The sequence below is a fragment of the Biomphalaria glabrata genome, chromosome 17, assembly GCF_947242115.1.
Source record: "Biomphalaria glabrata chromosome 17, xgBioGlab47.1, whole genome shotgun sequence".
Classification (NCBI taxonomy): Eukaryota; Metazoa; Mollusca; class Gastropoda; family Planorbidae; genus Biomphalaria; species Biomphalaria glabrata.
Window position 1 is genome coordinate 13852079 of NC_074727.1, and position 20483 is coordinate 13872561.

General features: G+C 33.3%; 1 protein-coding gene across 5 annotated transcripts in view; it reads left to right on the plus strand.

Annotated features, from left to right (window-relative positions):
- Positions 1 to 1354: 1354 nt before the first annotated feature.
- LOC106066682 (uncharacterized) overlaps positions 1355 to 20483 on the plus strand; it is a 29635-nt gene continuing 10506 nt past the window's right edge. For 2 of the 5 annotated variants that reach the window (XR_008775507.1, XM_056014912.1), the window contains exons 1-9: positions 1362 to 1459; positions 5247 to 5369; positions 6336 to 8820; positions 10001 to 10195; positions 11346 to 11593; positions 12257 to 12568; positions 12679 to 12836; positions 12938 to 13098; positions 18596 to 18814. Coding sequence is in view for 4 of the 5 variants with exons in the window: in XM_056014912.1 (XP_055870887.1) it covers positions 7452 to 8820; positions 10001 to 10195; positions 11346 to 11593; positions 12257 to 12568; positions 12679 to 12836; positions 12938 to 13098; positions 18596 to 18814 (2662 nt within the window). In the remaining variant the exon portion in view is untranslated. Of the gene's footprint in view, positions 1460 to 4477; positions 4537 to 5246; positions 5370 to 6335; positions 8821 to 10000; positions 10196 to 11345; positions 11594 to 12256; positions 12569 to 12678; positions 12837 to 12937; positions 13099 to 18595; positions 18815 to 20483 lie in introns of all 5 variants that reach the window. The other 3 variants (XM_056014913.1, XM_056014914.1, XM_056014915.1) reach the window with 3 other exon arrangements.

Genomic DNA, 20483 nt, shown 5'->3' on the forward strand with positions numbered 1-20483 from the left:
AGTAACACCTTTAGTAAAATCACTAAATTTAGAAAGCCTTCAGGACAGAAGGCTCAAAAGTAAAGTAGCTATAATACATAAAACACTGAACCATAATCTTCAAATACAAAAACAAAATTTAATAAAATACTCTGAAAGACACAAAGATAAAGGCACATTCCTCATCCCATATGCTAGGACAAATTTGTACAAATACTCCTTCTTCCCTAGTGCTATTAGAGCATGGAATGGGTTGCCTGAGCTAGCCAGGAAAAACCAGTGACTTGGCAGAATTTAAGTCATTGGTTAATATGCATGACTAAATGCATGACGCGTAGGACGTAATCATCTTCTTTTTTGAAGTAACGTCTGTATTATATAAGATAAGATAAGATATAATATACTAAAACTAATCTACTAATCTACTATTTTTTATTTAATTTAAATTTAAATTTACGGCAAATGAATCTTTGAAACATTATTACTTTTGACCATCAAAATTAAATCACCTCTTGAATATTATTTGCGAATATGCAGATCCGACAGGGATCCGACTTCGACGGGGGCCGCCTCTGAGTTTGTGTGACACAAACTCTCTTTGTAATCTTGTTTATTGTTGGTCTTGTTGTTGCTGTTGCGGTAGCTTTTGTTATTGTTGTTGTTTTTGCTGTTCTTGTTGTTGCTGTTGGTTTTTCTTATTGTTGTTGTTGTTGTTGCTATAGCTGTTATTGCTGTTGTTGTGTTTTTATTAGACATTTATACAATGAAAACTTAGCCTGTATTTCGAATTTTAATGATTATCAATAAGTGTTCAACTATTTAGACATGCAATGTTACATACTGCATCTATATAAGTAAATATAATAAGAACAGACTCTGAAATGTAAGAACCGTTTCTAGAAACAGAAATAAGGGGCGGCATTTTTTTTTCGCACCCAGGCGGCCACAACCCTGCCGGCGGCCCTGCGCCGATGTCATGTGTTACAGCATAAACGCTACTATTAGGATTGTGTTAAATTAATATTAACCATTTTTTATTACAAAAAAATATTTTCAATAGGAGTTCTGGGAAATATCGCAATATAGCAAATCATTCAACTAGGTAGATTATTTATGTGTACGACATCGAATTATTATTCACGATACTGATAATTGTACTTATAGTTTTTTTTAATAAAACCTTATCCAATCCACTATTTCAAATCATACTTTTTTTTCTCTTTATGAAAATACAAATTTTTTAAATTTTATTATTGAAATATAGATCTAGATTTAATTACGTATCTTGTTCTCAAATTTTTAAAATGTAATAATCAAAATCTGTTTATTTATAAAATAAATTTCAATTTATCAATTTATTTGTAAATGTCCCACAATTCCTCTTCTAAGAACAGAATATGGCGGCGCCATGCTTCGATACTAATACGTATAATTGTAAGATAAAAATCGGCGAAACTTATATTTTCGCCAGAAAGGAATGGTAAGAAAGCATATTAAAACGTATTACTTTATGTAATAATATAATAGTTCGATTTAAATATTGCTTTGCAAATATTAAAACTGCAGTGTCTCATCGTAAGCGTCCACAAATTTACGAAAGTGGCCGAATTCCTTGTTTGGTTTGTAGTGGCTGGAAAATTTAGGTGGCGTCCTTCGCCATCTTCTGTTTATTTCAAATTAATATCCATATAAGAAGTCGAGATCTAACGTTAATGTTCAGATTTGATCTGCTTTACTTTTGTTTTTGTGCTTCTTTAACCTTTTAGAAACATTTAATTAGACTAGAGCTTCTAGATCTAGATCATTATTAGATCAGACTAGATTACTTCTCCAAGTCTAAATATTGTCCGCCATTATTGATGTTGATTTTTATTTTTTACAAATGCCTGAAATGGAGGGGTAAGAATGTCCAGATGAAATCTAGTCTAGATTACTCTAGATAGAGTCTAGATCTAGCACTTAGAATCTAGATCTAGAATCCAATGCAATTTGCATTTACTTAGTAAACTAAAATCTAAAAATAGTAAAAAGACAAAAGATCTAGATCTAAATTCTAATCATGCATAGGCTAATAGAGTGCCAGACAAGCTTTTTGGTAATCTTATTTGCTTATGTAGACTTCTAGATCTAGATATCTAGAATCTAGGATTACAAATTAAATTTGCCTTCTGATACTCTTGTTGATGCTGGTTTCTTCTAAAACATTTTAAAGTAAAAGTTTTATAGATCTAAATCAAAATAAGACAATAAGTGGCCTATCTTAACTCACTCACTGTCCTAAGTTAAGACTTAAACTATGCATAAAAAAAAATAAGGCCAATTTGTGATCATTTTAGAATTTTAGGGCATTTTAGGCTGTCTTAGTAAACTTAGTTAAAGGTTCCAATTTTTTTTTCTCTGGATCTAGACTCTAGACTTTAGATCACTTCTTTTCTTAACATTTTTTTTTTTTACTTATTCTTGTATAGGCTATAGACCCTGTAAGGCCTGTATTATGTATAATTTTAGTTGACAGTCCCAATCTAGATTTTCAGGTGATTAAATCATTAATTTCTACCAAAGCCAAAGTGATAAATCAAGTCTAGTTTTCAGGCAGATATACAATTGTAGTCATTGTAGAATAGATTTAAATTTAGATGAGCTAGATTCTAGATCTGTATATTTTAAAGTATTTTAGCAAACATATTCATGGACATTGGGGAAAAAAAATTATTCGTTAGCAGTAAACAAAGGTTAAAATTTTTGTTGTGGTCTTACGAGTATTATAAATTTTATACAGTAGTCATGTAGTATTTGTAAATGTCTGGTTAGATTTGTTTTAATGTGTCAATGGGAGTGGGTAAGAACGCTGTAATTATTGACAAGTTCTGTTTAGATTTTAGATAATCTTTTTTTTTTTGGTCTGTCTTAAAAATAAATTTCACAAAATGGTCGGTAGGAAGAAAAAAAGGTTAAAATTATTTTATTGTGTGTTGATGCAAAGGGTATGATGAAGGCAAAAAAAAAGTTTTAGATTGAAAGAAAAACTCCCGCAACATCTCTGTTTTGTGTGTTTCTCCAGCATGCACAAACACAATTATCCTGTTTATTAATATATCGTTTTGCTAGTGTCAGAGTGTTAGTTGAAGACAAAAGTTATGTTTAAAAAGGCAGTGTTTTTATGTGTGTGTATATATATATACATATATATATATATATATTGTTTATTTGGTAGAACATCGATCTAGTTTAATTTATTGTAGGCATTCAAATTTCATTTTTCAACCATAAAAAAAAAACATTATGTGCGTGCTTATGTACTTTCTAAAACAATTATAATTATAAGGATTCATTAATCATGAAAATTTCAATTCACCCTTTTTATAAAAAAAAAATTAATATTATATGCAGATTGTTACATTGTACATGTAAGTAAAATCAAGCTGCTATTGATGAAGTCCACTTGACAGAAGAAGGCAGCTTTGAATTGTTTTATAATGACATAATCATCTATTACAAATGAAATAGTTTCAGCTTTATTATCAAATTTTATTTTTGTAGGAGGTAACGAAATATTATCTTACCAATGCTATAGCAGCTCTGGCCTAGACTTTTCAATTTTTATTATTATACATTTTATTAATTAACGTTTTATTGCATGCTTATTTTTAGTCAATTTTTTATGCAAAGCAGAATACACATTATTACAATTTTTTGCCAGACGAATCAATTTTTGTTAAACCAAATCATATGTGGTAATTTGGCTGATTTTCTATTCTACTTACATTTCATATACTTTACAGACTTGCTTTGTTAGTCTGATCTGTTTGCATATTTAAATTTATATAAATAGAATATTGGGATGTTTTGCTGGCAACTAAATAATTCAGTTAGAAAAATGGATTTGTAGTTACTTGTTAAATTCAATATAATCTTTGATTGCTAAGTACCCAGTTTTCATCATTTTTACATTTCTTTTCATCTGATTAAATTAAAAAATTAATGCACCATACATGTTTATTTAAACTTAAGGAACCAGTTAAACACAAAAATGTCCACTGCTTTATTAAAATTATCATTCCATCATTTGGTTCATCAATATCATGTATATGTAATGTGGAGATTAACAGCTATGTAGCCCCAAAATTGTTTGTTTGTTTTTTTTTGTCTTAAGATCCAGTTTAAGTAATGACATAAGCAGAAATCAATAGCTGAACTGTGTTGGCAATAATTCTTTCTGTACGAAAAAAAAAAAAAGTAAAAAAGTTTTGTACTTTCTTTATCTTTGTTTTAGTTAATTAGAGCTTTAAAAATACAATTGCTGAAGCTATTTCTTTGTGACTATGATGTATGTCTCATGATTGAAAGCCGTCACCATAAGTCATGGAGCATATCCTGATAAAGCTGGCTTTTGGTTTTATAATGCTATGCTCTGTCCGACCTTGCACTCCTCTTGGATGGTGATGGAGTTTCTCCTTGAATGCCATAATGATCATGAAATGATCTTTTTATTTTTCAGAATTTAAAATGAATGATGGCCAATCAAAGCAAATCTCTAAGACATCTAAAACTAGAAGGGTATTAGTGAGCTATTTGAAAGACACTTGTCCAAACTGCGAAGTCTCCTCATGCAGACTCGCATACTGTTTTTGTTGTGTTGTTTTGTTGTTGTAGTATGAGAGATGAGAGATCCATCCACTGACCGTTGTTGTACTTAAGAATAATCCCTTTTAATTAGATTTAACTATCATACCTATGTTATCAACACACAAAGTAGATATCACAGGCCTGAATGTTGTTCTATGTTCTATGTTTTGTAATTAAACCAAACACCATTTTCCTTCCCAGACAGGTAAGTATAATCTAAACATTTTGTGGTGTAAACCTTGTGATTTTGTTTGCATTTTCATATTATTCCCAACAGCAATTGAAGCTAGGATATTCTTTTTGTCATTAAAAAAAATACTTTTGATAATTATTTTGTTGGCCCCTACAAGTTTTATGAAAGCTGCATAACCTTAGTGTTTGAGGCTGTGAGAAGAAAGGTCTCGAGGTCAACAAAAAGCTTGATATTTTTTGCCAAAGCAGTTTAAGTTGTTTTTTTTAGATTTGCTTTTCTCATCCTATAGGAATGCCACTTTTTTTTCTTCTTTTTTTTTTTCAGTTGTTAAGTCATTATCACTAGGGCTTTTCTGGGTGGTAAAAAAAAAAGTAATTCTCAAAAGTTCAATATTTTTTTAAAGTGTTTTTGTTTAACATTAAAAACTTATTTTGTATCGCTCTACTAGACTATTGAGAAAAGACCAAACAAACAGCCCTGTCCACAGTGTGCCCTACAAGGTATTAAAAGCAACCTTCATTTGTTCCAAATTGATGACCATGAAGCATTTTTGATGTGCAAAAATGAAGATGTAAGTTTGTTAATGTTATTAGGTACATCTTTTTGAGACTGATAGTTATTTTTAACTCCAGATTTAAATTAAAAGTAAAGTTTCCCTTTCAGACCTTGTGGTCTATAGGGCAGATGATGTAAAGCTCATCTGTTTTTGTGGCCTACGGTTAACGAGGGTGTCGTGGCCAGCACAACAGCCATCCGCCTTTACTTTTCCCCAATTAATGTCAGGTACCCATTAGAGCTGGGTAGGTGCCAGAAGATCCTGAAATTAAAAATCCCAGGTTTCAAACCCCGGCCCCTGGTTCGGAAGCCAAGCACTGTATCGCTCAGCCACAGCGCCTCCCAACACAGATTTAGCTAATCGCCTTTTCATTAAAATTTCTTGATTATCAAATAATTGATATTATGAAATTATTTTTGTTTAACCCATTAACTCCTTCTGCAGTTGGAAACGTTTTCCCGTTTTTGTCCTAAACCGTTGTAGAACGTTTCTAACATCCCCTATTCAATAGACTTGATTTAAACTTTTTAAAAAGAAGGATTTCTTCTAGTCTCGTTGCAAGCGTGATTACAAATCATTTTGGAGATTACCAATTCTATTTTTATTACAATCTGGAAGATTTTTTATTGTTTAAATAATTTTTCAAACGAACAGGCCCATAGCCCCAGTGTATATGCCTCCACTTGTGAAAATGGGTATTTTGAAGCTTTTTTTATATTATAATGGTATTTAAAGTATATATTTTTTTAAACTAGACATATCGTTTTATTTTTTTAAGTGGTTTGTTTGTTTATATGTATTAGATCTTAAATTTGATTCTTTTTTTCAAAATAAATATTTTTTTAGGATTTTTTAAATACGGAGTTATCCCTCTTTGCTTATGGCCTGGGAAGGGTTTTTCTTAACCAGAAATAGGAGCTATTGAGTTAAGAATGTTTTCTTCAGAAATTGATTTAACCTTTTCTTTAATTTTGTTTGCAGTGTACATTTCTGCCATCTGCTTCAAGTTTAAATTCATTCATTGTAAAGCGGGATTTATCTAAAGTGACTGTCAGAACAAAAACAAATTCTGTTTTTTCATCTTCAGCCTCATCTCTTTCATCATTTCGCTGTTTTAGTTGTACACCATCAGAATTTGGACTGCGCAATCTTTTCAGCTCTAATTCCACTCGCTCCTCAGACTCAGAGAATCATCATTGGCGTTTTGCAGGCCCATTGTCCTCTAAATTCTTTCAACGACCATCGACCCCATCTTCGGAGGTAGGTGAAAGAAAGTCCCTTGTGCCATTTGATCCGTTTCTCACCGGACATGCTCACAACTTTCATTCCTTTCAAACAAGTAAAATTGAAGGACTTAAAAGAACACAGTCAAACAATGTGGTTCCAAGTAATGTAAAAAGGGCTAGGTTGGAAAATTCTTCCAATATTGAAGAGGAGAAAAATACTCTTAATTTATCCACTCATGAGTCTTTGAAGATAAGCAGTTGTGATTCTGTGTTACCAAAAAGTAATCCTGCAAAACCTATCGCCATCCCTTCTAATAAGTTAAATAATTTACGAAACAACGTTTTGAAAGTAATAGTTGTTCAAGACAAAAAACAAACTGCTGAACTGAAGTCTAACGAAGCAACTAAAGTTCTTGATATTAAGCCTATTGGTTTCTTAGAAAATATTCGTCAAGACTATATTAGAGAAACCTCTTATTGTTCTACATCTCCAAAAGGCTCAAGAAATACTTGCATTGGTGACATTAATGATAAGCCTTTATCTGAAGTTTATCCATTAAAAGTTTCTTCTGATTCAAACAATACACGCACATTTTCTGTGCCACCTTGGGAAGTTCATAAGGAACAGATCACCCAAGGAACTGAACAAACTGGGAGTGAGCAGAAGGCACAGTATAAAAAAAGTGCTTCTATTTCCACTGAAAACCACGTTACAGACCATTTGGATTGCTTTGCAGCCATTCGGGAAGCTTCATTAACACTTTCAGAATTGGATAACTTTCACTTAAGCAACTTTGAGGATTTTTAACTTTTTGCGGTATGCTATTAGTTTTTAAACACTGAGTACGGTAATTAACAAGATATTACCACTATGCCAGTCACTGGAAATCTTAACCAAGAAACTGAAGGTCAGGTTGAATCAGAGGCACAGCTGGAAACTGGAGACAACACTGAAGTTAAGGCTTCAGATTGTGTAGCAAGTCAAGTTTCTAGTACAACTGATTCAGATCCCTTTGCTGAGTTGGCTCTGGAGAATGCAGGAGATACAGTAGCTGTGCCTGTACAATCTACAACTTCTTTGGAAGCTTCATCTGATTCTCTGGATGGGTTTAAAAATTCTAGCCACTTGATTCAAGATCCTACTGCAGCTAAAAGCAATAATGCTGCCCCCACAACCCAGTACACCAAAGGATTTCAAGATGCTTTTGCAGCATTTGCATCAGCATCATTTAGAGAAGAAGAGGAAGAAATCCCCATGGAGGCTGATTCTAATTCAGCAATTGATCCAACTAATGAACCAGTAGTATCCACAGCTGCTGATACAATAGAGCAAATTGTAAGTTCTGCCATAGACTCTGGCATTGTCTCAACAACTAATGGAGATACTTATATTAAACACACACAAAATGATGAGGTGGCTTTTGTTGCTTCAGATATGCCTGCTGTTGAGCAACAAGTAGATGATCAAATAGCATCTTTTACAGCTCCTGAGACAGAAACACAATCTTTAATTAGCACAGAACAAACTCAGGCATCTGAACCAGTTTCTGAATCTCAAGTGGAAGCAACATCAGCATCCGATTCAGTGTATTTTATTCAAACAACTGATGCCACAGGGCAGGTACTTACATCTATCATTGATCCCAATGATATTCCAGCATATGCTGACTCAATTGTGTATAAACAGTGCATGCTACCAGATGGAAACATTGAGACAACAATTGTGAGTCAAGGGGGGCAAATGCTGACTCAAGAAGAACACAATCAGGAACAAGCTTCGGCTCTCCAGGAAGCTTCTGAACAAGTTGAACCACAAATAATTTATGTTCATGATGCAAACGGGCAACTAACTCCCATAGATACTGCCCAGTCTGCCAATGATGTGGCCCCACCTGGGAAACAATTTGTTTACATGCAGGACTCAACTGGGCGTATTATTCGTACTATAATGGATGCTAACCAGACTATGGTTCCAGGTCAACAGGTTTACTACACACAAAGTGAAGATGGGAGAATCATTACATCTGTTATGGATTCTGCCACAGCTGGTGTAACAGAAGAAGGCAGTCAGCAATCTGTTGATCAACTCTATCAACAGCAAACTGAACAGATTTATCAAACCCAAGAGGAGGCTCAGCAGCAGGCCACCATGTCAGGCAGCACCACAGGTTTTAACATTGACAATAGTATGAGTGGCCTTAGCATGCTTGCAGAGCTGTCTCATCTCACAGCTGGACAAGGTAAACCTTTTGATATTTAGATAGAAATATATACAGTGTAATTAGAATTCTCCTAATTTTTTAGGCTTTTATTTGATTTCATTTTTTTCATAAAAATATGAAACCATTTATGCCTAAATTCTACAAAGCTTATATATATATATTAACTTACTCCATGCTTTATATCTGCCCATTCTCTCGTTCAGTTGAAATTTGCACAATTATTCATTGTTTATGACAACACATGAATCAATTTAAAAATTTACCAATTAATCAGTTAGTGGTAATTAATTAAATTTCTTAATAAAAGGGAAGATAAACCTTACAATATTGATGGAGTCTTTTCACTTTGTATAAGCTTTGTTTTTAAAAAAGATTTTTTTATATTTTGCTTGTTTATTATTTTTTTTTTTTTATTTATTATTGATTTCCCGTGTTCGATATGCATTTTTTTCATCCACCCATTACAAGCCAACAGTCAATCCTTCAAACATTTATTATCGATTGATTTATAGCATTACTTTTAATGTAGGCTACATGTGTGCATGATATTGGGTATGTTCTAAAATGTATAGGTGTCAAGTGGTCTAGTCTGGGTAGGTGCTCTTAGTAAGGATTAAAGACTATCCCAACAAACTCCTGTCCCCTTCCCCACATTCCCACACACACTTTATTGTTATCAATCACTATATCCCTTTCCTGTACTAATGGCATAATCAATTGCTTTAGTCTAAAAAAAATACTAATCTCATACAGTTGAAACTGAATGTTAAATGATGTTTTAAAAAAATGACTGAAAATGCAGTTGTATTCGGGATAACATTTTGATAAAGATATGAGATAATACAAAATACAAAAACCTTCTGACTTGAGAACTTTATTATCAAGCAAGTAACCTTGTAGGATATCAGTGTTATTGATTTATTTCTATTGTTAAAGTTTTAGAAGTCACCCCACATTCACTAGCACTTCAAATCATTGCAAGTCTATTGTATATAAATATAAACATTTTTATATTCTTTTTTATTGATATAAAGGCTCGCTCGGAAAATGTAAATATTATTCTAGATAGCTTATTTTGCTTAGATAACAGTCCATGCCACTCCCCTTTTTTCTTGTTCTTGGTTTGTGTCTTAAAGTAAAAACATCTAAGTTAATTGGTAATTAATGTTAAATATAATTAAGGTTAATTTTTGTTTAGCAACTGAGTCACGTACAGCTTCAAGCACAGAAAGTAATTCAATGGACATGGATGAGTTCAGGCCGGTAGCCATGGTTACTAGACGCATGGGTGAAGAAGGTGATACCATTAGCACTGACCTTGCTGGACTTAAAGTTGGTGAGACAGATTCTGGTAGTTTGGATCCAGACCAGGGGTCACAGGATGACACTTCTGGTGAGCCAGAAGCCCTTAAAGCATTATAGGATATTTCTCATCCTTGATTTTTCATATACATCATATTCTTAAATGTATTTTTTTTTATGCTTTAAGGGCTTTTCCATTGGTTCATTGGGCATTCACTATTGTATTCACTCACTAAGCAATCCACCTAGAGTTGCTGTTCTTGCCTTGGTTTTGTATTGCAACTGAGCGATTTCCTTCAAAATAGCCTTCCATCAATTATTGGCTGTACTTTTTTTATTACTTGCTTCTATCTTGTACAGTTTATTTAGGTGGCTGGATTCTGTTTAGTGTCTTTCATCATCTGCCTTAAGGTTGTTCATTTTCTTTGCTTTTAAAATGCTGCCACTTAAAATTTGTATTTAATATTCAGCATACTATTATGTGTTTTGATCTTTATTGGGCCTTCTTTGTCTACCAGGGATACATCATCAGTATCTTACTGATAAGACTAAAAATTGGTACGCAATATGTTATACTTATTCTCTTCAAAATAAAACAGCTTGATTTAAATAGCTTTATCAAGCATTTTCATATCTTTTGTCTCTGTTTTGTTTTTTCCCAGAAAAAATTCCATTACTGTGTTGATGTTCTAATTATTAGTTGTTGCTGAAGTTATCTCAATTTTGAAATTCTTAAATTCCATCAGGATATGAACCTATCACTTTTTCAATTAAGACAAGCTAAATTTTATAGAATGTATTTCTATGAGTTATTTTAGCTGAAACAGAATGTTATAAATTTTATGAGTTGTACAGGGCATGGTGGCTTATAGGTAAAGGCTTTGTTTCCAAACCGAGGGATCTCTTTGAAGACTAAGATTTTGAATTTCAGGATTTTTAAGACGCCTGTCAGTTTAACCAACTCTAATGGGTACCTGAATTTAGTTGGGGAAAGTAAAGGCAGTTGGTTGTCATGCTAGCCACAACACATTCATAAACCGTTGGCCACACATGACATCATTTGCCTTATAGATCGCAAGATCTGAAAGGGGTACTTTAAAACTAGTAGATAATAAAATCTACTTAAATGGTCATCATCACATATTTCTAGATTGATGGGGAAAAAAGTGCATTATTTTATAATTTTCTCAATTAATTTTCTAAGTCCTTCTTTGTAACACTTGTTAAAAAATCTCTTTAAGGTCAAGAAGATTCAGTCATCAGTAAACTTTTGGCTGAGATGAAAACAGATCTTACTCCATCATCGTCTGTGTCGCGTGACAATTTGTTTGTTCAGTGGCAGAATTTGGATGCCATGTGCTGGATGGATGTTGTTCTCATAATGCTTGTGTACTCACCAACACTGAGACCTCTAGTCAATCTAGACCCTACTCATGAACTAGCCTCAACACTTTTGATCACACTTCTGAAAGCTAACAGACAGGCTCAGGTAATGGGACCGTATAGAAGTCAAGAAGCTCATTTTGTATTTGGAGAATTAAATGCTATTGAGAGAATGCTATTTATTTTTTCTGTTTTCATCTTGTGAAAAATAATATTTTTAAATATTTCTTTTGTTGTCATTTTGAGAAAACTGCATTATTTTGTAGAATTTATTTAAAGATATTTTTCAGTTCTTATAGAATTATTTCACACTTTTCCTATAGTTAAAAAAAATATTGTTTTGGTAACTTTTTATTATTTTGTCAAACTGAAATTTCACACATTTAACTCATGCTGTGTAACAGCACATTAATATTTCAGCAAAAAAAATTAATTATTGAGTTAATTAAAATTTGTAATTTACTGTTATAGCCCATGTATGGTGCCCTTGGAACTGACAATTAAATATTATTTTTTTATTACTGATTTTCAGTAATATACCTTTTTGCAATTAGCTGTCCCTAATGTTTAGTTTACTATAATATTTGAACATAAAGTTGGAATTAATTATGTTTAGTTAACATATACTTATCTGAGGCATTTCTTTTTTGGAATTTCCTTTAAAGTAGTATTTTTAATATGATAACTTGAGAATTGTATACATATTATGTTATGTAAGTTCAGTGTTATTGTTATTTTATTGTTGTGGTTTCCTCTTGATCATTGAAAGGTGTTGTTACAAAACTTGTTAAAGAAAAGTAATGGAGCAGAAATTAGTAGTCTTCAGACAGGGGCTGGAAACTCAGCATCGCTTCAAGATCCTAAAACTTCAAAGTTGGTGTGTAAAGAGAATATGGATGAAATAGGCAAGGCTATCAACATTCTGTATGCCATGCGAGAGAAAATCTGGCAAGCCCTTCAGCCTAGACTTCGGTGTGAACGGGGTAAACACAACAGTCCTGTTCTTGTGTTACCCTTACTAGTTAGAGAGAAACCTGCAATTAAGCAGATGTTTACAATGAACTACAGATACGTCTTCAAGGTAGTCATTTTATTTTCATTTATATTTGTAGCACACCTGTATACATTTTTATAGCTGAAATAAAAAAAATCTTTTTTTCTAAAAATGAAATGGAATTTTTTGTATTTCAGTGTGAAGTCTGTGGCTATTCTCAAGATGATGCTCATACAAAAATTCTACCCAGCATTCCTGCAGTGCCTGCAGACTTTAATATGACGACACCATCTTTTGTGAGAAACTGTTTTGAATGTCAGGCACCGAATCAAAGAATGCTAATGAAGTTTGAAGGGTGGGTTTGCTGAAGTGTTTATCCACAGAACTGGCATACCATTTTTTTTTTAATTAAGTATCTGTCTCAACTGTGTTGTTTGTAAATGTTTCTTTTTTCAGGCTGCAAGATTTTGTTCAGATGCACTTTGTGAAAGGTTTGCCTCACAGCAGGTTTGAAGAGCTGTCATTTGATTTCAATGAAGACCATTATGAAGTCACAGCTGTTGTTCACTATAAGAATAATCCTGACCACTTCATTGCATGGGTTAGAAATGCACCAGGTAAGCTTTTAGAACTATAATAATTTGCACTAACTAAGCCGGCCATTGCTTATTTCATTAAGTAAAATGGTGGTATACGGTGCATACATTAAAAGTCTTGTTCATTATTTCAGAATTGTTACATCTTGATGATAACAGTAAATGATAATAGTCTACAAATTATTGTATTATATACTTCAAAATGCATTTAAACACAAGTTTTTTTCCTTGTCATGCAAAAAAACAGTAACATTAAAACTCAATAGTTATCTACATTAACATTAGCCTGTGGATGTTACAATGGGTATAAGTCTATCAGATGTGATCTTGGTGGACGCCCCGCTCCCCTTGTTCTCTTCAGTTACCCTACACTTAGGAACTGGCCAGAGAACACCAATCAGCAGAGAAAACATCACAATTAAACTAACTTAGTAATAATAATAGAACTATCCAACAATCAACTTTGTGAATTCTACATCAAGCAATGCAAAACATCACAGAAAAACTTTCATTTTTATATCTTATCAATGGACCAAATAAAGAGGTGGGGGCAGGGAAGGTAGAAACAGTTCTTTATGGCTGAATGAAGATATTAAAAAGCTTGTAATGTTACGGAATGAAATAACATAAAACATCTGATAACTCTTGTTAAGATTTGGTTAACAGTAAAGAGGGCTGGTATGGGAATGATTGTACCTTACTTTTAATTTGCACTAACTAAGCCGGCCATTGCTTATATCATTAAGTAAAATGGTGGTATACGGTGCATACATTAAAAATCTTGTTTATTATTTTAGAACTGTTACATCTTGATGAGAACAGTAAATGATAATAGCTGACAAATTATTGTTACATGAAATTTGAAATGCTTTTTAAAATCTCTAATTTTTCTCCATTATTTTCCACATTCTGAATTATTTACTTGACCCATGTGTCATGCACTACCATAAATCCGTGTTATTGTCAAACTGCAATAACTTGTTTGTTTGATGTCAGAATATGCTATAGCTTAAAGAAAATTAATGTTTATAGATCCCAAGGGGATTTTAATTTTGATTATGAAATTTAATATGAAAACTAACCCACTTTGGAGTCATCCAGATGTAGAGATAAGAATTAGGAAATCTTTTATGGTCCATAGTGCAGAGGTTCTCAAACTATTTTGATCCGGGGGCCCCCTTTATATTTTGCAGACCTGTCTACCTTAACGCAAAATGTGTATTCATTACGCAAAATCTCCCAAAAATGACTGCCAGTACGCAAATACGAATTTAACCCATTGCGTTACTCATTTTGTATCCTTTTTTTTTCCTCTTTCGGCTAGCTTATGACTGGTCGCGGACAATCGCTAAGCCGTTCTATGGGGAGGGGTGGCGGAAAAGGTGAGGTGAACACATTGTGTGCCCTGATCTATACGTGGATTGGTTCTTGAAAGATTTAGTCTAGAAATGAAGAACGTGGGAGTGGTGGGTTGGTACCATTCATTTAGCTATTACACCGTGACTTTTTAAAGCTCATTAGAAATGTATTATTTGGAGCTTAAAAAAGTCGAATGCAAAAAAAAAAAGATTTCCTGATTCCCATATTCATTTTAATAAAAAATAGCTAAGCGCTATTGATTCAACCACCATATTAAAGCTAGGTATATAGAGTCTAGTCATAGATAGATCTAGGTCTACTTATTATACAGGACTAGGTCTTGATTTTAGATAATTCTCACACAGCCAGTTAATGTCAGAGTATTCAGTGAGTTAGATCTAGAGTCTATATTTAGAACGAGATTCAGTGAAGATAACTCTCAAACAGCCATGAAAAGTCAGCGAATTTTAGTGACTTAGATCTAGAGTCTAGGTCTACTGTAATGAAGATATTTCGCACACAGGATTAGGGTTTCGCACACAGCTGTGAAAAGTCCGTAAAAGTTATTTCAGTCATAAAAGCCAGAGTGGAAAAAGAAATTATGCTTGAAAAAAAAAAAGTAAAATAGCAACCATTTGTAATGTTCTTTAATAAGTCTTTGGAAAAAAAAAAGTTGTTTTGAGTTTTTGGTATGACTGTCAAGTTGTTACTAGATAACTTTCATTACATTTGCTGTTCTGGGTGGGATGTTAGCAAGATATTTATTTCCAAAATCAAGTCACAATAATTGAATTGACAAATGCGTAGTTGTGTGTGTGTATATATATATATATATATATATATATATATATATATATATATATATATATATATATATATATATATATATATATATATATTACATTTGACAAAATAGTTGATAGTGTAAGTGTTACACATTCTGGTGCCAAAATACACATTTTTAACATCAGTGTTATACATTTGGACTTTTTTAGGTAGACAGGTCTGATACAGTCAAAACATAACCACGGACCCCTAAGTGAAAAAGCACATAATAAGTTACAAATATAAAAAATATAAAAATATAAACATGTTGTTAAAGAATTGTTTATTTTTATTCTGTTTAAAATAAAATTTAAAAATAGAATGACTTAGATGTGTTGATGAGATTTAATTAAAGTATTTATATCCAGCTTTATGTCTGCTACAACCACAAATCACCACTGGCAGTGTTTTTTTGTCAGGTTTCTTTTATTTGCAATGAGATTTATTACGTTCCTGTACCACCAAATTAGGAAGACAAGAAAGCAGCCAACAACTTCTGTACAATAACCCATAATGCAGGATATTCAATAGTGATCTATTTTTGAAACCAGAATATGTGGTCTCCTTGTTCACACATTGGTTTTTTTAAGTTCCTCGTTTATGGATATCTCAATAAGCTGCACCTGTATAGGAACGCAAGAGTTGAATACCCTATCAGGAATATCCAAGTGAAGAATAGCTTGAAATCTTTGGTTTATCTAAAAAATATCTTTTTTAATATAATATTTATCCATATTTACACAAAAAATACATAATTTATAAAGCATTTAAAAAGGAAATCTTGAGGTATTGAATGTTACCCCAACAGGAAAAAAAAAAGTTCCCCTTTCAGACCCTGTGATCTATAGGGCAGATGATGTAAAGGTCATCTGATTCTGTAGCCTATGGTTAATTAGGGTGTCGTGTGGCCAGCACAACGACCAACTGCCTTTACTTTTCCCCAACTAATGTCAGGTACCCATTGGATTTAGGTGGACTCAGAGGCGCCTAAGTATCCTGAAATAAAAATACCAGTCTTCACCGGGATTCGAACCCATGACCCCCCGGTTCAGAAGCCAAGCACTTTACCGTTCAGCCACCAGGCCTCTCCAACAAAAAAGGCATGACCAAAAAAAAAAAGGAAATGTAAGCCTTCAGCCTCTAAACATAATTGTACTTGGTTAGAAAAAAAAAAGGGCAAAAGGAAAAGAAAAATCTGGATGTTCAGCAAAGGGAAACTGACCAGTTTTTTGGGGTGGGAAGTTTGTTTTAAAGCATTGAGGGTGGGAGCATCCATCAGACATGCCTACAGTCCCGCATTATGCGGAACCGTCCCGCAAAAGCATCAAAAAAGCTCACATGTTCCGCCGTTCCGCATTCACGATTTTTTGTTCCGCCAAGTCTGAATTCCGACACAAAAAAAAAAAAAATCGCCGATTTTTCATTATTTATTAATAATGCGAAATGAAAATACTGAATGCAAAATAAAATATATCTAGGTCTGTGTTTATTGTTTACATTTCATCTCCTCCCGGACCCGGTGTGTCCTAAATTTCTAAATTTACGAAGATATGGTTGAGCTAGATCTAGACATAGATCTACTATCATCTACATCTAGATCTAGTACTCTAGGTCTAGATCTATTCTTAGAATCTAGTAAGTGCTAATAAACCTAATTTTCCATTCAAATCCCTTTCTTTTCCCGACAAAGGCGCTATTCTGACTAACGTGACTAACTCAACTGGTTTCTTAGGTAATACCGTAATTCTATAGACTAGAGTATAGACTATTCTAAGAAAAGGATTTTTTTTCAAATAGGTTATTAGAGTTTTAGATCTAGACCTAGATCTAAATGTAATTAATTAACTTAGACACAGTAAGGCTAAGGCCTAGATCTAAATAAGGCTATATATCTACTTATTACATAGTCTAAATAAATTAGTATCTAGATCTAGATTGACTAGATCTAGCACTAGCTAGATTACTAGATTTAACTAGTTACTAGATCTAGATTCTAGATTAATCTACAATCTAGAGTCTAGATGATACTAAATTTAACTAAATCTAGATCTACCTTAGTATCTAGAGAAATAGAATTAGAAGGTGATAGATCTCTAGATTTCTATGTATCATTATCATATGTAATAAATTTAGTTCTCAATAAGTCCATAGATCTAGACATAAATATTTAGATCTATAATATATTTATTATAATCTGTGTTCTTAGACTTAGAGGACTTATTAGATGTAGGTCTAGTCCTAGACTAGTACTACTAGTAGACAGACTCTTAAATTATTTTAGATCTAGCTCTAGAGCCAACATCTAGAGTGACTAGAGTAGAGCCCTAGAAAAGGATAGATAATCAAGTAGATCTAGAATAATCACATAGGAGTTAGAACTATTGATTTCAAACAAAGGACATAATTATGAATTAAAGGTTTTATTACTTTTAATTATATTATACTATTTACATCTAATTTATAAAAAGCAAACTAGTATTGTTATTAAAGTAGGCTAATATAATTGAAGTTTTATTTATATTGGGTACAGTATGGCTGACAAACGTAAACGCGCATATGTTCCACATTGGGGCCCAAAATTCCACATTTTCAACCTGAGTGTTCCACATTCTGGGTCTTGGGGGTAGGCATGTCTGATCCATTTGACTAAAATGGCTGTTTAAATTTGATGGTGAGAGCCTCTTTCTAGGTTGACACATGAAATGCATGTAAGATATAATTATCTTCTCTTTTGAAATAATGTCTGTTATTTATAAGATAAGATAGTTTGTTGTGTTTTTAAAAGTCATATCTTGAATATCTAGAGAATATTCTCAGTAATTTTATTCAAGTTTTATGTGATACAAAGGTTTTGTTCACACCTTGCTTTAATGTCCATCTTACTAGTTAACCTAAACTTCTTTGCTTGTAGGCTTTGTATCACAGCTTTGGCTCAGAGGGAATAATGAAAAAGAAATTTATCAGTTTATCAGTAGTGTTGACTTAGAACATGTTGTTTTTTTTTTTGTAATGATAAAAAAATAGATTTTTACTGGCCCACTAAAAAAAAAGTTTTCTTTTCCTATCTTTGTGTTTTATTTTAAAGTTACATTTAGTTCTTTGCATAATATATTCGTCAGTTTCTTTTGCACTAACTAAGCCGGCCAGTTTTTCTAATAGTGAAAAACAATGGTGGTATACGGTGCATAAATTAAATTGGTCTTAAATTTCATGCTGTTTACTTCCCTGTAGACAGTGAAGTGATTGCACTACAGTAATACAATTTTCTTGTTTCTACTTTATAACCCATAGTCTGGCTTTTTAGAAATAAAAATGTATTTATTTTATTCTGAAGGTGCTACTTGGATGGAGTGTGATGACTTGAAATCTGTTATTACAAGGTACCAGCACTTGTCTCCCAACATCCCCCCCAGCCAGGTGCACATGGTCATGTGGGAGCGTAGGTTGACTCAACAGCACACCCTGGTAATGCGCGACACTGAGGACACCAAGCTGTTAGCATCCCTCGTGCTGACAGTGCAGCAACCAAACACTCATCAAATCACAGACCCTGGTAGGTCTAGTAGTTTACATTGGTGTCTTCCCACATGTTTTTAAAAAAAATTATGTCCTAAGGCAAAGAGATAGCTTCAAACAAAAATTATTATTTATTTTAGTCTAGTTAAAAATAAAATGCATATATTTTTAATACCTTTAGTTCTCAAGATAAGATAGGATAAGATAATTTTATTGGTCCAATCAAATGGAAATTCAATTTGACTACAATTGACAACCTCAGCGTAACTACTTTACAAAAACAATATGGTTGAAAAATTCGAACAACATTCACTCACGAAACACATACACATTCACAACCAGCGCTTTATGAGTTTGACTTGTATGTACTTCTTGATGACGACAGCTGATCTTGTAACACTCAACAAGGTATATCGAGTTATTCTGTTGACTCACTTGCTTGACTAAGTCCTTTTGACTCCCTTCTTCGTTCTCATAGTGTTCACATCAGTAATCCTTTTTCTGAGATGAACTGCGCAGTTGTTTCCAGATCAGGCAGTTCTTCGTTTAGTTTTTGTTCTATAGGAGGGTTTTAGGGCCAGAGTCTTGTTCTCCTTCGAGGCAAAGAGCCTTGCCCCCTACCTGCGCAGCTGCATTCCACAAGCAGGACGCCATATCTATAAGGATAATTTCTGAGGAGGCTCATTGACGCTGGCTTCAGCCTACTTTTCTTTCTGGGTATGCTCCCATAGCCTTTGATCAGCCAAGATCATCTGCAAGGCAGCAGTTGTTTTATTTCAGAGTTGTCTCTTCTAGATGAATTACTATCCCTAGTTTATGAGTTTCATCTACCCGGTTTAGAGTTTAAGCGTCCTGTGGAGCAACAGTACTATGCCATAGGACTCTGTTCTGGGCAACTCCCCTTAATTCTTCTTTTGGTAATTTTCTATTGTATTGTATCACATTATTAGTTCCATCATATACACTGCCTTCTGTCAGCCTTCATCAGCTGAGAAATGCTAAAGTTTAGACTCATAATCAGGGTTCGTAGCGCTCCTAAAATCTCCTAAAAAATGAAAAGTCTCCTAAAATCTTAAAATTCTCCTAAAAAATATCACACATAGCAGCTGTGAAACGACTGTAAAAGCCCTGGAAACTACATAGTTGAAAAAGAAAATGACCTTGAAAAAAAATGCTAATATGTCTCTCCCCACCCCACCCCCACCCCCAAATCCAAAAGCCATTATTTAGTAAGCAAATGTCAACTAAACATATAAATAGACCTGTATATTACAGGTACTGTTTATAAGTAGGATTTAAGTTCAGTTGATAAAAGAATAAAACATTACCTCAAATGCACACCATGACTCTAGTATCTATAAGATCATGGATGCAAGATCGCCGGCATGCCGGCAAAATCGAAGTTTAAAAAAAAAGCTTGCCGGCAAACGCCAGTCCGACTGATTGCCGACTCAGTATCGGACTTTTTTTTTTTTTCACATTCATGTTTTGTACTTTCAAACTAAAACTTAATAAGTCGAATTCAAAGAAAGACAGGAAGTTACAATTCTTAAGTTACAGCGCATGCGCTATTTCCGAACTTTCGCTTTGTATCAAAAACGTAAACAAAAGTTAGAAACAAATCCGTATGGACCCGGCCTGAGACGCCTAAGTTAGATCTAGCAAGTAGATCTAATTCTAATAAGTTTGATCTGCCGGCATAAAAA